The sequence below is a fragment of the Stenella coeruleoalba genome (genome assembly GCF_951394435.1).
Source record: "Stenella coeruleoalba genome assembly, chromosome: 13".
Classification (NCBI taxonomy): Eukaryota; Metazoa; Chordata; class Mammalia; order Artiodactyla; family Delphinidae; genus Stenella; species Stenella coeruleoalba.
In genome coordinates, this window is record NC_137159.1 from 75,268,667 (window position 1) to 75,282,568 (window position 13,902).

The following is a 13,902-nucleotide window of genomic DNA, read 5'->3' on the forward strand; positions in this document are numbered from 1 at the left end:
AACGAGTTTACATCACAGAATCCCAGAAACACAGGACTTGGTGGTGGTACCTGGTAGGAGAAAGAATTGAACAGAAAAGGGATTTGGAAGTACCAGAGATTATGCAGGCAGGAGAATACTTTGGGAAAAAGAAAAAGGGTCATATAAAGGAGCAGATTTCTAGATCCCCTCCCACTACTGAGCCTGTGGGCAGCTGCCCTTCTAACCACGAGGGAGACTGGTTTACCCTCCAGAGAGGATACGGAGTCCCTGCACTGAAGGGCACCAAGCACAGGGAAGGGTGGTGGAACTCTTGCTGAAAACAGGGCAGTTAGATTAATGTTACCGCAGTGTTCATTTCCCACTTGGTTCCAGAACAGATTTCATGGGATCAGGTATGATAATGGCATTTGACTTGTCAACCTCAATACTTTGGAGAATTGCTTTCAAAATTCTGAGGGAAAATGATTTCCCACCTTGAATTCCATACCTTAAGCAAACTACTCATTAAATATGAGGGTAGAATAAGACATTTTTAGATGTACGAGATCACCAAAAATTTACCTTCCGAGCTTTCTTAACTTAGGAGGTTATGGGATATGGTTTACCAAAACGAAGAATAAACTAAGAAAGAGGAAGAAACCAGGTAACCTGACAACAGTGGCGTGGAGTGGTACCAGCTGGCAGTTGTGCACACGCCTAGGGAGTGAGTCATCGAATGAGAGCAGCCCAGTGGCTCCAAAAGAAATTCAAGATGAAATTAGTAGAATAGTTAATGTGGTTGACCTCCTGAGGGGACACATAGATAACTGGGAGACAACTGGGGACTTGAGTTAGTAATAAACACAGAGAAAACTAAGCAAAGAGAAAAAAATAAAGGCAATTATCCACGCCAGGGAAAGCTTTAAAACATGCTTGGAAGGAAAACAAATCATGTTATACTTGCCTCAGCTTCACTGAATAGCATTTAGAGTCAAAATGATGTATTCACTAGATTTTTAAAAAAATTGTTTAAAAATTGAACTATAATAACATTTTAAAACTTAAATTCTGATTTAACAAGACTGTAGTGGAAAGATGAAGTGATGGGAGTGTGCTCCTGTGTAATGGGAGGCTGGGAAGGAGGGGTGAAAGTAATGGTTACATGATGTCCTGAATTGAAACAAAATAGAACAAGAAGTAGCATTGTAAACATGTTACTTACATTTGTGGAGGTAAATAGCAAAAGAATGAATTACAGGAGCTGAAAGTAATTACTCTAGGGAGCAAGAAATGGGAAGTTGGGGGACTTCTATTTTTAGTAAGATGTCTCATTTGATTCTTTAAGCTATGAGCTTGTGAATAATAAGTATGTAAAACATTTATATTTTGTGGCAGTAAATAAGCTTGTTTTAAGTAGTGGAAGAGTAAATTATGATATTTTACTGTATTTTTTTATCATTTAGTTTACGTTTATGAAATTAAACAAGTTTTACTTGAGATACTGAGAAAAGAAGTCTGTGTAAATAGTACGTTGAGAATTGGTTATTTGAAATTATTATTCTAATCAAGAAAACATCTATGTAAAATATTATTCTTAGTACTAGATATAGAGAAGGTGACTAACAGCAAAAAAATTACCATTAGAATAATCTGATGTAAAGTGTGCATTATGTTCGATTATTTTTCCTAATATTAATCATTGATAATTGTGTATGTGTTAACCACTGGGCATTTTAAGTTATTTTCATTGGGTTGGGTTATGTTTTTTTCTGAATTAACTGAATTTTTCTGAATTTCTCATGTCATTTATATATTGCTTCAAAGGAGGAGAACGAGATGGAAACATTTGGTGCAACGGTAACAAATTGTTAGCTCTTACATAGCTGGTTATAGGATAAAAATGAGTTTTGAAGTTATAGCTGACCAGGAATTTTAGAAGTATAAAAATGAGAAGTAGCCAGTGTACTTGTGTTTCTTAAATGGTCTCTTAAAAACCAGTGTTCCACTATATTGAGAAATCAGCCTTAGTTTAATTTTAGTGCATATTTCTTTACTTTTGTGCTGTAGATTATCTTTGCTGTTCTTTGTATTTAATTTTATCAATTCTTTCCATGTTAGTGATACTTGAAAAAGAGATAAGCATGGTATGTTAAGCATTATTTCTTTTACAATACATAAGCAGGAGTTTTGATACTTTCTGTTTTATTTGTTCACAGTTTGTGCTAGTTCTTTGTAATTCTATTGGCACACCTCTGGATCCCAAATACATTGATCTTGGTAAGGAAATGTTAATATTTACTCCCTCTTTAATCAAGTCTTATTTGTAAACTAATTTTAAAATGTAACAATGGTATTATTATTAATTAGAACGGTATTCTCTAAAACAAGGATGAACGTACTTCCTGGTTTGCCAGGTTCAGGTTCAGTACCAGTCTATGCCTGTTGTCATGGTAAAATTACTAGTAATGCCCCATTTCACTCTCAGAAGGATCCTGCTTCATACAATAACTTTTAAGTTCACTCTGTCTAAAATTCACAAGAATCTCACGACTGCTGTACTGCCATCATTTGCTTTAAATGGGAAATACAATTGTATGAGAATTGGTATCCAGTGTAATGATTAGTATGTAATACACTGAGGATTATAGAAAGAATTCTGCCATGAAACCACTTTTATTATTAATAAACTGCCAAGTACCTCTCTTCCATAAAAAACACTTTAGCTGCTTGTTAAAGTGAGTTTGCCCTGTCCAGATTTTTCTGATGAAATTAGTTTATTAATAGGGACAACTTAAAAAAATTCCTGACTTTTTTGTTTTCAGAAGACATTTGTTTCTTTAGATTTACCCTTCCCTCTATCCAATAGCTATGAAAGTAACCATAAAAAATTCCAAATCTTATTCTTAGTATTTTGTCAAAAATTGTTACCAAATATTTTGTTGCCAATTTCACTATAACTTCCAAAATAATGATTTTCTTTTAAAATATATATTAGTTTATTGGATATGGCGTTAGAAAAAATAGTAGGTTTCAAAAATTGAAAACCCATTGAATTATCTTCTGAATCTGAGGACTAGTCTTTTTTGTTTTTAGATTTCACATTCGGCCTTAACAACTAAATGTTAAAGTGTGCCTTCTAAGTATTTTGCTAAGGTATTTGGGTGATACGAGCAAATGTGAAGAATACTTACTGGCCTCAAAGATTTTAAACTGTATGTTTAGGGTCTTGGTAACTCACTTTTAAACATTGAAACTTTTCAACTTCTTGTCTTATGTTCAGTGTTAGGTATGTTTATATGTTTCTCGCAATATATTTATATATGTACATAAATGTTAGTGTTCTTTGTTAATGTTAATATTCCTTAGCTTAAAATTATTATACTTATCACATGAATATCTTCTTTTTATTGGAAATAGAATAGTCTTAAATCTAAGGGATGAATTCTGTCAGTCTTCAGATTATATGCTTTTTCTTTTAATATCAAAAGTTTTAACGTAATATCATAATGATGATAGGGTTAGCCTCAAAGTATTTTAATCACATGCAGTCTATGTTTTCATAAAGCCAGATGTAAATCCTTTACCTTCATAAAATGGCAAATGCTTGAGGGCATGATTATTTGTATTTTTGAGTCTTGAAACTTTTTTTTTTGTGGTCTCACTGGCTGAAATTTTAACAAACAGTTCTTTCACTGGTCTGCAGTAAACTCAGCCGAAAATTCAACATTTTTGCTTCACACATATCCTGTGAAATTCCTTTTTTAAGTTTCTATGCCAAATTTTCATGAGGACTGGAGGCTAAAGCAAAAAAAGTGTATAACTGATGTTGTTCTAGGAAATGTGATTTGTCATCTGCTCTTCCTGAAAATCTCTAGAGAAACTTTTAAAAAGAACATTATGTATTATTACAGAAGTTTAGTTCGTGAGGCTCTGTTGTACTGTACGTGTAAGAGTTAGGTACCATTTTTGGGGCCTCTTCCTTTGAGCCCTCAGTATACCTTTGGTGTGCTTCTATCCAAAGTACTTACTCTGCACTGTGATTATTGATTTTCTTATCTACCTTCCCTCCAAGATTTTGAGCTTCTTAAAGATCTAACCATGTTTATTCATTTCTGTATCCCCACTGCCTAACGCTGTGCTTGCCCCATAACAAATGTTTATTGAATGTATGAAAATATTTAAAATAAAATCTATTTATTTAGCAAACCATCAATGAGTATATACTGTTTCAGGTACTGTACTGGGTACTGGGAGTGATAAGAAATTAACTCTGACATTTCCTGTAGAATGTCTAAACAGATAATTAAAATATAGTTAGTCTATTGAACAATGACATTTGCTCCCCTGCTGTGTGCTAGGTTTTGGTGCTAGGTGCTAGATAAGTAGATATCGGTGCATAAGGATGTCAGGGACATTTTTTCTACTTAGAGAAGGTTTCATTTGAGCTGAGTTCTGAAGGATAAGTATTTCTTCAGGTAACACTTATAAGGAGAGGAAACAGCATTTGCAGAGGAATGAAGGCATGAAAAGTGCCTGAAAAGTACCAGGTGCCTGTGCTGCAGCCATCTTGTGGGGAGCACGTAGGAGCTTTCTAATGGTGGCCGGTAGCATTTGCACTAAGTCTTCTATATAGGCCAGAGAGAGGTGATTTGATGAAAACAGTTCAGTGCAATTTCAGTTTAGCAGCTCTTTAAAGGGCTGAGAAATAGGTAGAAAAGTGGGGGAACATTACAGATGTAGACATTTATTTCAGGCCTCAGCATTAAACTATTACAAGCAGGTTCAGGTTTTACTTATATGTGAATTCCTAGACTGTCCTAAATTATTTTACATCCTTGCTTAGCTAGTAACTGTTACCTATTAGTGTTACAAATTTCAATTAATGGAAGCATAATTACTTTCTTTACAATTTTTTCCCAATGATCTTTCTAGATATTTCAGTTTTTTTCTTTCTGGATACTGAATAGTTGAGAAGGACATGGACTGCTTTTTTCCTGGTTATATTTTTTCCCTAAAATATTCAGTCTGTTAAAATTTGGTCTTCTAACTTTTTCCTAGAGGCTTAGTTCTAGCAAACTAAGAACTAAACCACCTGGATGGGATAGATAATAAATGATGATCTAGCATAATTTATTTGGATAGGATTATCTGCCCAAGTGAATTTGCCAAAATTACTGCCATGCTGATTCAAAAGAACATGTTTCATATATATTGTATTTGTTTTTTGTATTGACTAGTGAATTTATATATCGTTTTATTATAAAAAGCAAAAAATAATAGCAACCTCACCTAACAGTTATTAACCCTTAATGAGAAGCAGTCTGCCATAGTGGTTAAGAGCACAGATTCTGGAACCAGATTGACTGTGTTTGTGTCCCAGCTTCTACCGCTTTCTAGCTGTGCAACTTCAGTGAGTTATTTAACCATTCCATCCTTCAGTTTCTTCATCTGCTAAATGGGGGTAATAATAGTGCCTGCCTTAAAAGGTAGGTGTGAGTTATGTATGTAATACATTAATTATGTATTAATATTATATATCATAACTATATAATTATATAAAAATGCCTGACATATAATTTTTAAAATTCAATAAATATTGGCATTTAAAATTATTATTATTAAGCATTTATTCTATGCCAGGCACTGTACTATGGTTTATATTTGTTATCTCTCTTAATCCTTAAAGTAGCTCTATAAGGTTGGTAATATTATTATTATCTTCAGTTTACAGTAAGCAAATAGAGGTTCAGAGAGAATACTTAATTTATCTAAGGCCACGGAGTTAGCAAGTGCCTGTGATATAAATCCAAGAAGTCTGACTTGCTATGAACCACTTTTTAATTTTGAATTAATTAGGCTGATAATAAACTTGTGATTATTTAGGATGTATCAAAAAAAAGGAAACATGAGTATAATTTAAAATTGTAGCTAAACATTGGTTAGAAAAATGCTTTTATATGCTTAGGAAAAACTATTTTATTAGAAAGCAGTTAAGGTTTGTGAACTTACTTCACATCACACTAAAGGCATAATAGTTACCGGCATCAGACTACCTGTGGTAGAATTTACTGAACATTTAGCAAATGTCTTACGATTTAGTGCAGATGGGATCAGCAAAAGCTCAGCAAAGCCTAGGCCTGGCCTGCTCATTTGTCCCACTCAGGGCTGCCCCTGAATCGGGCTCTGCCACCATTCTCAGGACTGCCTTCCAACCAGCTGTTCCCTACAGGAAGGCTTCTCACTCCCTCTAGAGTTTGGTAGTGGGACACATTTTGAATAGAGAAATCTTGACAACTGTAATTAAAAACAACTTTTTAATATGATTCAACTATACTGAGCTATTTATTTAGCATATAAAAATTCTTGCGTTTGAATCTCGACTTGTTAATCTGTTCAGTTAACACTATACCATCAATCTAGTTTCTAATTCTTTGTTTAGTTCCTAAGTCTCTTACTGCCCTAAATGTCCTTTATTTGGGCTGTGGCAAGAACTCCATAAACGGTAGCTGTTGTTAACACTGTTCCTTTATTCTGACTGTATTAATGATTACTTTGTACAGTAGTTTTGAATAGAGCAATATGTTTTGTACCATTTTAATTGTGAATTTAGAAATTAGCTACTAAAATGATCTTTTATGAAAGAGTTTTTTGTTTTTCTATATTTTTGTGAATGTGTGTGTTTAATTTTGTATTGTTTGTTTGTGACCTTGGGCAAGTTATTTTACATCTTTAATCCTCTGTATCTGTAAGATGGATTTGATGAGACTACTTCATCAAAGGGTACACAGTAGGAATTTAATTAAATATTCTCTAAGAGATGGAACAGATGAAAAAAATGTTTAAGAGACTATATTCCTAAATTTGGAGAATTTCATTTACTAAATTAATGAGGAAATATAACACATATGAGATCAGAGGGAAGGATAAAGGCCTGAACCAAGCAGTAATGGTAGTGGGGATGGGAGGAAGGAGTGGGATTTTATTTATCCATTTGGACATTTGGGCTGTTTCTATTTTTTTGACTGTTATGAATGCTGTTATTAATATTTGTGTATGAGTTTTTTTGTTTGTTTGTTTGTTTTTGCTGTACGCGGGCCTCTCACTGCCGCTGCCTCTCCGGTTGCGGAGCACAGGCTCCGGACGCGCAGGCTCAGCGGCCATGGCTCACGGGCCCCGCCGCTCCGCGGCACGTGGGATCCTCCTGGTCCAGGGCACGAACCCGTGTCCCCTGCATCAGCAGGCGGACTCCCAACCACTGCGCCACCAGGGAGACCCCTGTGTATGAGTTTTTGTGTAGACATATGTTCTCATTTCTCTTGGATATATACCTAGGCGTGGAATTGCTAGGGCATGTGGTAATTCTACTGATACATTTAACATGTTGAAGAACTACCGAGCTATTTTTCAAAGTGGATGCACCACTTACATTCCTACCATTTCTCCACATTTTTTGCAAATACTCATTATTGTCTGACTTCTTGATTCTAGCCATGCTAGTAGGTGTGAAATGTTATCTCATTGTGATTTTGCTTTGCCTGGTGGCTAATAATGTTGAGCATCTTTTCATTTGCTTAGTAGCCATTTGTGTATCTTCATTGGAAAAATGTCTGCTCAGATGCTTTGCCCAATTTTAAATTGTGCTATTTGTCTTTTTATTATTGAGTTACAAGAGTTCTTTATACATTCTAGATGTAATTCCCTATCATGTATATGATTTTCAAATATTTTCTTCCATTTGTGGATTGTTTTTTCACTTTTTTGCTGGTGTCCTTTGAAGCACAAACATTTTTAATTTTGATGAAGTCCAGTTTATCTACTTTTTCTTTTCTTTTCTTTTTTTTTTTTTTTTTGCGGTACATGGCCTCTCACTGTTGTGGCCTCTTCCATTGCGGAGCACAGGCTCTGGACGCACAGGCTCAGCGGCCATGGCCCACGGGCCCAGCCGCTCCGTGGCATGTGGGATCTTCTCGGACCGGGGCACGAACCCGTGTCCCCTGCATCGGCAGGCGGACTCTCAACCACTGCGCCACCAGGGAAGCCCTACTTTTTCTTTTCTTGCTTGTGGTTTTGGTGTCATATTTAAGAAATCATTGCCTAACCCAATGTCCCATAGATTTACACATAAGTTTTCTTCTAAGAGTTCTATACTTACGTCTGACTCATTTTGAGTTGATATTTCTGTATGGTCCTACAAACTTTTGACTCTTCTGAGTTCTCAGACTGTTTTTAGGGTATACTGTCTATAAGATGCGAGGTTGGACTCAGTGATCACTGAAGTCTTTTGCAGCACATTTTGCGATTCTAATTGTAACCTAATTGCCTTAATGTTCTTTTTAATAGTACCATTGTTTGTTACAATGACCAAAACCCATGTGATAGCAGCTTCAAAAGAAGCATTTTATACCTGGCAGTATCGTGTGGCAAAGAAGCTCACAGCATTGGAAATTAATCAGATCACCCGGTCTCGAAAAGAAGGGAGAGAAAGGTATAACTTTTGATGAACATTTTTTAGTAGCTCAACCATATCACATTTAAATCGGACATAGCTATTTACAAATTGTCATGCTTGAGAACTGTAAATTGTTTTGATTACTAGAAATAATTTTCCATTAATTTGAATATCTTTCAGATTTATGTGTTTAAATTTATCAAAATAAAAGAGAAGTAGCATGGTGTAACAAAAGAAAAGCCTTTAGCGTTAAAGACTGGAAACCTGTGTTTTTATAAGGGATGGCTATTCTCACTTATCTACTCTCTCCGTATTAGAGTTATAATGCTACACTGACATATGATTGTCTAACCAAAACTTCATTCCTATGGGTTAGAGGTAGAGGTCTTTCCAGGACGGTGGGGTGATTCTAGTATCATAATCATCACAGGAGAGGCAGGTCCGTAGACACAGATATGGAGGAGGTCTCTAGGTGGGGAGAACTGGTCACTTGCCTTCTTTCTCTTGCCCTGGATTCCAGGGGTTTTGGGGTTGGAACTATTTCTGATAACTGGGGGTAAAGATGACTCTACCATGTGGAGAAATTAGGAGCCAGGATGGAGGGATTCTTTCCAATAAGTATAGCAGTGCATTTACTGTGTTTTGTAAGTTATATTGTCTCTGTTAGTGATATTCCACGTTTGCTGCCCTTTTGTTGTTATCCTAAGGCTTTAAGCAAAGCATTTGGTTGAGTAATTTTAACCTAATGATTGTTAATGAGGGCACAGGCCTGTGTTGGTGGTGGTGGGCAGCGGGGAAGTCATGCCAGAAATCTCAGGTTGCTTTTTTCAAACCATTTTCCTTCACACATACTTGAGATCTTAATGCAATCTTCCCTTCCCTTTAAGACTCACTCGTGTACTAAGGTAGGTGATATAACCCCAGTAAAAGTATTGTGGATACCTGAATTCATGTGGAAGCAGGAAAAAAAAGAAGTGGAAAAATACTATATCTTGTATTCTCTGTAGTTCTGAAAGACCCAGTGGGAAGAATCTTTGGCCTCTTTGTTACTAGCACTAGTAACAAGAGACCTGCAGTCTGTGGGGAGAAGGTGGCTCTTAGGACAAGGTTGGAGCAGAATAGTCTAGCCTCTCCATGGAGTGACTGTGCTTTGTGAACCAGCTAAAGAGATTCTGGCTTCTGTTGAAATAAAGAAGGCATCATTTCCTTATATTTCTGTCTGGGGTATACTTCCTAGTTTTAATGACTTTGGGCCAGTTCTCTCTGAACTTCAGTCTCGTCATCTGTAAAATACCGTTGGTGATGCTGATAGGAACCAGCATCGATGGAGTACTACTTCTTGTGTGCCAGACACTGGGAAGTCTAGTCAGTACTCGTATTATTCCTGTTTCACAGAGAGGAAACTGAGACACACAGCGTAAATTATTTGCCAGAGGTTCCCAGCTGATAAGAGGAGATGGCACACAATGCCAGGTTTATCTGGCTCTGAGCCACTTTCCTCAGATTGGCCTTTCTTGTAGTACCCTACTTGTTTTAAGAAAGGGATTTGGGTCAGATGATCTCTTGAGAGACCTCCTATTCTAACCTTTGACTTATATTTTGTGATAACTAAGTAGAAATATTGACTGTATGTACTTAATAAAAATGTATTAGAAAGCAGAAACATGGTACCTCTAAATTAGTATACCTTTCTGTTTTTAATACATTTCTTTAAAATTTATTTAACATTTGATCTCCTTATTATATTGGTGAAAGTACAAATACGACTTTAATTTAACAATGATAAACTTTCATGATATTTTAAAGATGGAAAATGGCTTAATTTTCCTGTGATTATATTGCAGCTGCAGTGTCTTGAACTCCTTTTATGTATCAGGCTCTGTGCACGTGTGCTTTACCAGCATCGTTTTATTTATGCCTCTCAAAAATCCTGCAAAGGGGGAATTGTTAGCCTTCTTTTACAGATGAAGAAATTGAGGCTCAGAGAAGTTAAATAACTTGCCCAGGGCCTCATAGCTACTCAATGATGTGTCTTCTCTGTTCACCTCCGTTCATTTCAATGTTTTCTTCAGCAGACATTATAGAGCACCTGACAACGTGTGGCAGGCACTGGAGATGTAGTCTTTGCCTCTAGGAAAATCACCGTCTAGTGAGAGAGACAGGGAAACTAGCAGCAATACTGTGGTGTGAATAAGTGTTACAGTAAAGGTATCCGAGAGATGGTACACCAGAAGTGGTGCATCTTCATAACACAATAGGCATAGGGGAGGGTTCTTTACTTCAGAACAAGAATTCCATTAATTAGAGCTTCCCAAATGCACTTACGTTTTACCTTTATTAAGCATATCGTTAGAAGGGAAATTAGGGAGAAACAACAGAGAAACTTGATGCTTTAGAAGTTGTTCCTGACAGATGTTCATTGGGGGAGTAAGGGAAGATATCTCTTGGGGCTTTTACCGAAATTCACTGGAAATATATGATTCAGTGTCCAAATGTATTTTTGGCATAGCTCTCAGGAGCACGGCACTTGCATAACTAGTAAACACATGGTAGGTAGTTTCTGCCTTTGTAAGATTGAGCTGTGTCAAGAACTCTTTAAAATAATCAGGACAGTAATATTAAATAACAGTATTCATTGGTGTCATCCAATCCTTTAATTGTTCTAGAGATCATGAAATAGTATAAACCTTACTTATACTATCATTGAAATTAAATTTTTTTTTTCAGAATTTATCATGTTGATGATACTCCTTCTGGATCAGCGGATGGTGTGCTTGATTATAGCAAAGCCATTCAAGTAAGTGCCAGCAAATGTTAATATCCATAGATTTGGAAATACTGCAATTTTATTTTGAGAACTGAAAATAATTTGTTTCCAACGAATAGCATTTTATTCTAGTAATTCTTTTAAAAATTTCTATTCTAATTCAAATTTTTCTAGATTTGTTTTTTCTTCTTTTGATTTTGAAAAAAAGTTTATTTTGACATGATCATAGGCCCACAGGAAGTTGCAAAAATAGCACATAGAGCCTCTTTACCCAGCTTCCCTCAATGGTGACATCTTACATAACTATAGTGTAATATCAAAATCAGGGAATTGACATTGGTAATGATGCTGTGAACTAGACTACGACCCAATTCCTATTCAGTTTTCACTAGTTTTTACATGTAGTTTTATGTAACTTCATCACCATAAAGGAATTGCCTCGTGCTACTTCTTCATTTTCACACCCACTCTCCACCCCCATCCTTGTCCTCTGGCAATCACTCATCTGTTTCCATCTCTATAGTTTTGTCACTCTGAGAATGTTTTACGAATGGACTCATACAGCATGTAATAGCATGTCAGCTTTTGAGACTGGCTTCAAAAAATAATCCATCCAGGCTGTAGCAGTGCCGTGCCATTTGCCCCCTTCTCTATTTTGGCACACGCTGGTCCTTTTGCTGAATGTTCATCTTCTACAGCTAAGCTCAAGTTTTTGTCTCTCTTCCCATTTTGGTATAAGTTTATGCTCTTCCCTCTGTGCACTTATAACTCCTGTGGTTTACCTCTACTGTGATCATACTGTGCTGTCATTAGGTGTTGGTTCCACTGCCTTTCCCAGTAGACTTCTGAGTAATCCCCGAGGGCAAAGATTTTATCCGAGTATCTCCAGTGCTTAGTTCAATGTCTGGCATATAGTAGGTGCTCAGTAAGTAAATGCTGGTTAAGTTAATAAATATAGAGTTACGGTATTCTTCTTAGTGAATTGTATACTACCTTGTACCAGATTAGCCAGTCAATGAATATTTGTTAAAGAGTAATGCTGGTTTATTTTAGGGCACAAGGGATCCAATTTGTGCCATAACTGCATCTGATAAGACATTGATTGTGGTAAGTTGTTAAAAGAAAAACTTATTCTATGAATAATAATCGTTTAACTTGTTAAAAATAGAATAAAGCAACATGTTTTGGATTTGAATATCATCTTGCGGGCACCTCAAGTTTTACTAGGTCCAACAAAAGAAATAAGAAAGTTTTGAAGATTGCCTCACAAATTGTTAATCATTTGCCAAAAATAACTTTGTGAAAGCGGTAGAATCATGGCCAGCTGGGGAGAGTTTGAGGCTGGGTTGAACGAGCCCAATAAAGGTTGGCAGATGTGGAGCAGATGGACGGTGGTAGCAGGTCTTGGAAAGTTTCCTCCTCTGTGTGGACTGCTTTTTCATATTGGAGAAAGTGCTTCGGCTCAGCTACTTCCATAAGAATTAGAATGAAGAGGTAGTGTGCTTGGTAGCCAGTAAAATAAAGAAGCCTGTGGCAAAATTTTGCTGAATTTTTCAAATAAAATCAATGTATCAATGTTGTTGTGCCTTTTCTTGAGCTCTGACATTTGAAAATATTAATTTTAGAAATAAGTTTAATATAATAATGCTGGTAGAGTCATTAAGTTCGAATTATGTAAATAGATCCTTGCGTGTGTATATTTCCAGTTCTAGTTACATTCTTTAGACATTAGCTAAGTTTATGGGGGAAAAAATCTTAAGAACATAGTATTCATTTTTCCTCACCAAATAAATTTGGTATATGTTTTAAGGCAGTTTGTCTTACAGTCAGGTCAGGTTTTCTTTTTAGATTCTTTGCTATACAGCAGGTTTTTGGTTGTGTTAGTTGTGTTTCTGACATTTGCAGGAAAAATAAAAAAAACATGCAAGTCAGATCAGTCACAAAAATTGACTTAATTCCTAAATGAGAGTCTACCTCTACACTCAAATAGTTTTAATATCAGCCAAAAATTTTAATGGAAAAGGTATCTTCTGCGTTTAAAACTTTCCACTGTTGAAATATAAACAGCTTTTAGAACCTTGCCTTTTTCAAACTTTTAAAGCCACAGGACCCACTTTTTCAAAAACAAAATCTTATTGTGTACTTCAGTATAATCTTTTAAAGTCTATACCTCCTTTTTGTACATTAAAAAATATCTGCCCTCCTCACCACTCTCTTGCCCTCCCCAGCCTTTCTGATAGGCCTCTGTGGAGAAGCATGCTGGGAGGGCAGAGCTGCTGCCATTAGAAACGGGACAGGGAGTGATGGGCTGAGTGCAGCCTTCTGCTTTTTTCCCCGTGGCTGTGGCCGGAGGCACAGCAGGGTTTGAAAATCACAGCTCTCTCCTGTCTGTTGCTCTAACTGTTGATCTGTCAGCCTTAAGGCTTGCACAGAGTTGCATAGAAACTTATATTCTGTTTTATTTTTAAGCACATTTAAACTAATACTCATTGTATCACTGCTTTCTGATCATCTCCCTTTGCCACAAACTGGTATCACATAGATGGCTATAGGATAAAAACATAGACTTTCAGTAACAACTGTTTCCTATGGTGATCTTATATTGATTTTTCACGTATACGAAATTTAGTTCAATAAGTGCTTTATATTTTAGCCTTTAATGTACCCCGAATGTTAACCTAGACAACTGTAAATAACCCTAGATACATCTTCCTTGTGATGTAAG

General features: G+C 36.1%; 1 protein-coding gene across 2 annotated transcripts in view; it reads left to right on the forward strand.

Annotated features, from left to right (window-relative positions):
- The window catches only part of WDR35 (WD repeat domain 35), a 62,589-nt gene that overhangs the window by 23,225 nt on the left and 25,462 nt on the right, over positions 1-13,902 (forward strand). For both annotated transcript variants that reach the window (XM_079941165.1, XM_079941166.1), the window contains 4 exons: positions 2,178-2,238; positions 8,302-8,446; positions 11,138-11,207; positions 12,231-12,284. In XM_079941165.1, the coding sequence (XP_079797291.1) occupies positions 2,178-2,238; positions 8,302-8,446; positions 11,138-11,207; positions 12,231-12,284 (330 nt within the window). The remainder of the gene's footprint in view (positions 1-2,177; positions 2,239-8,301; positions 8,447-11,137; positions 11,208-12,230; positions 12,285-13,902) is intronic.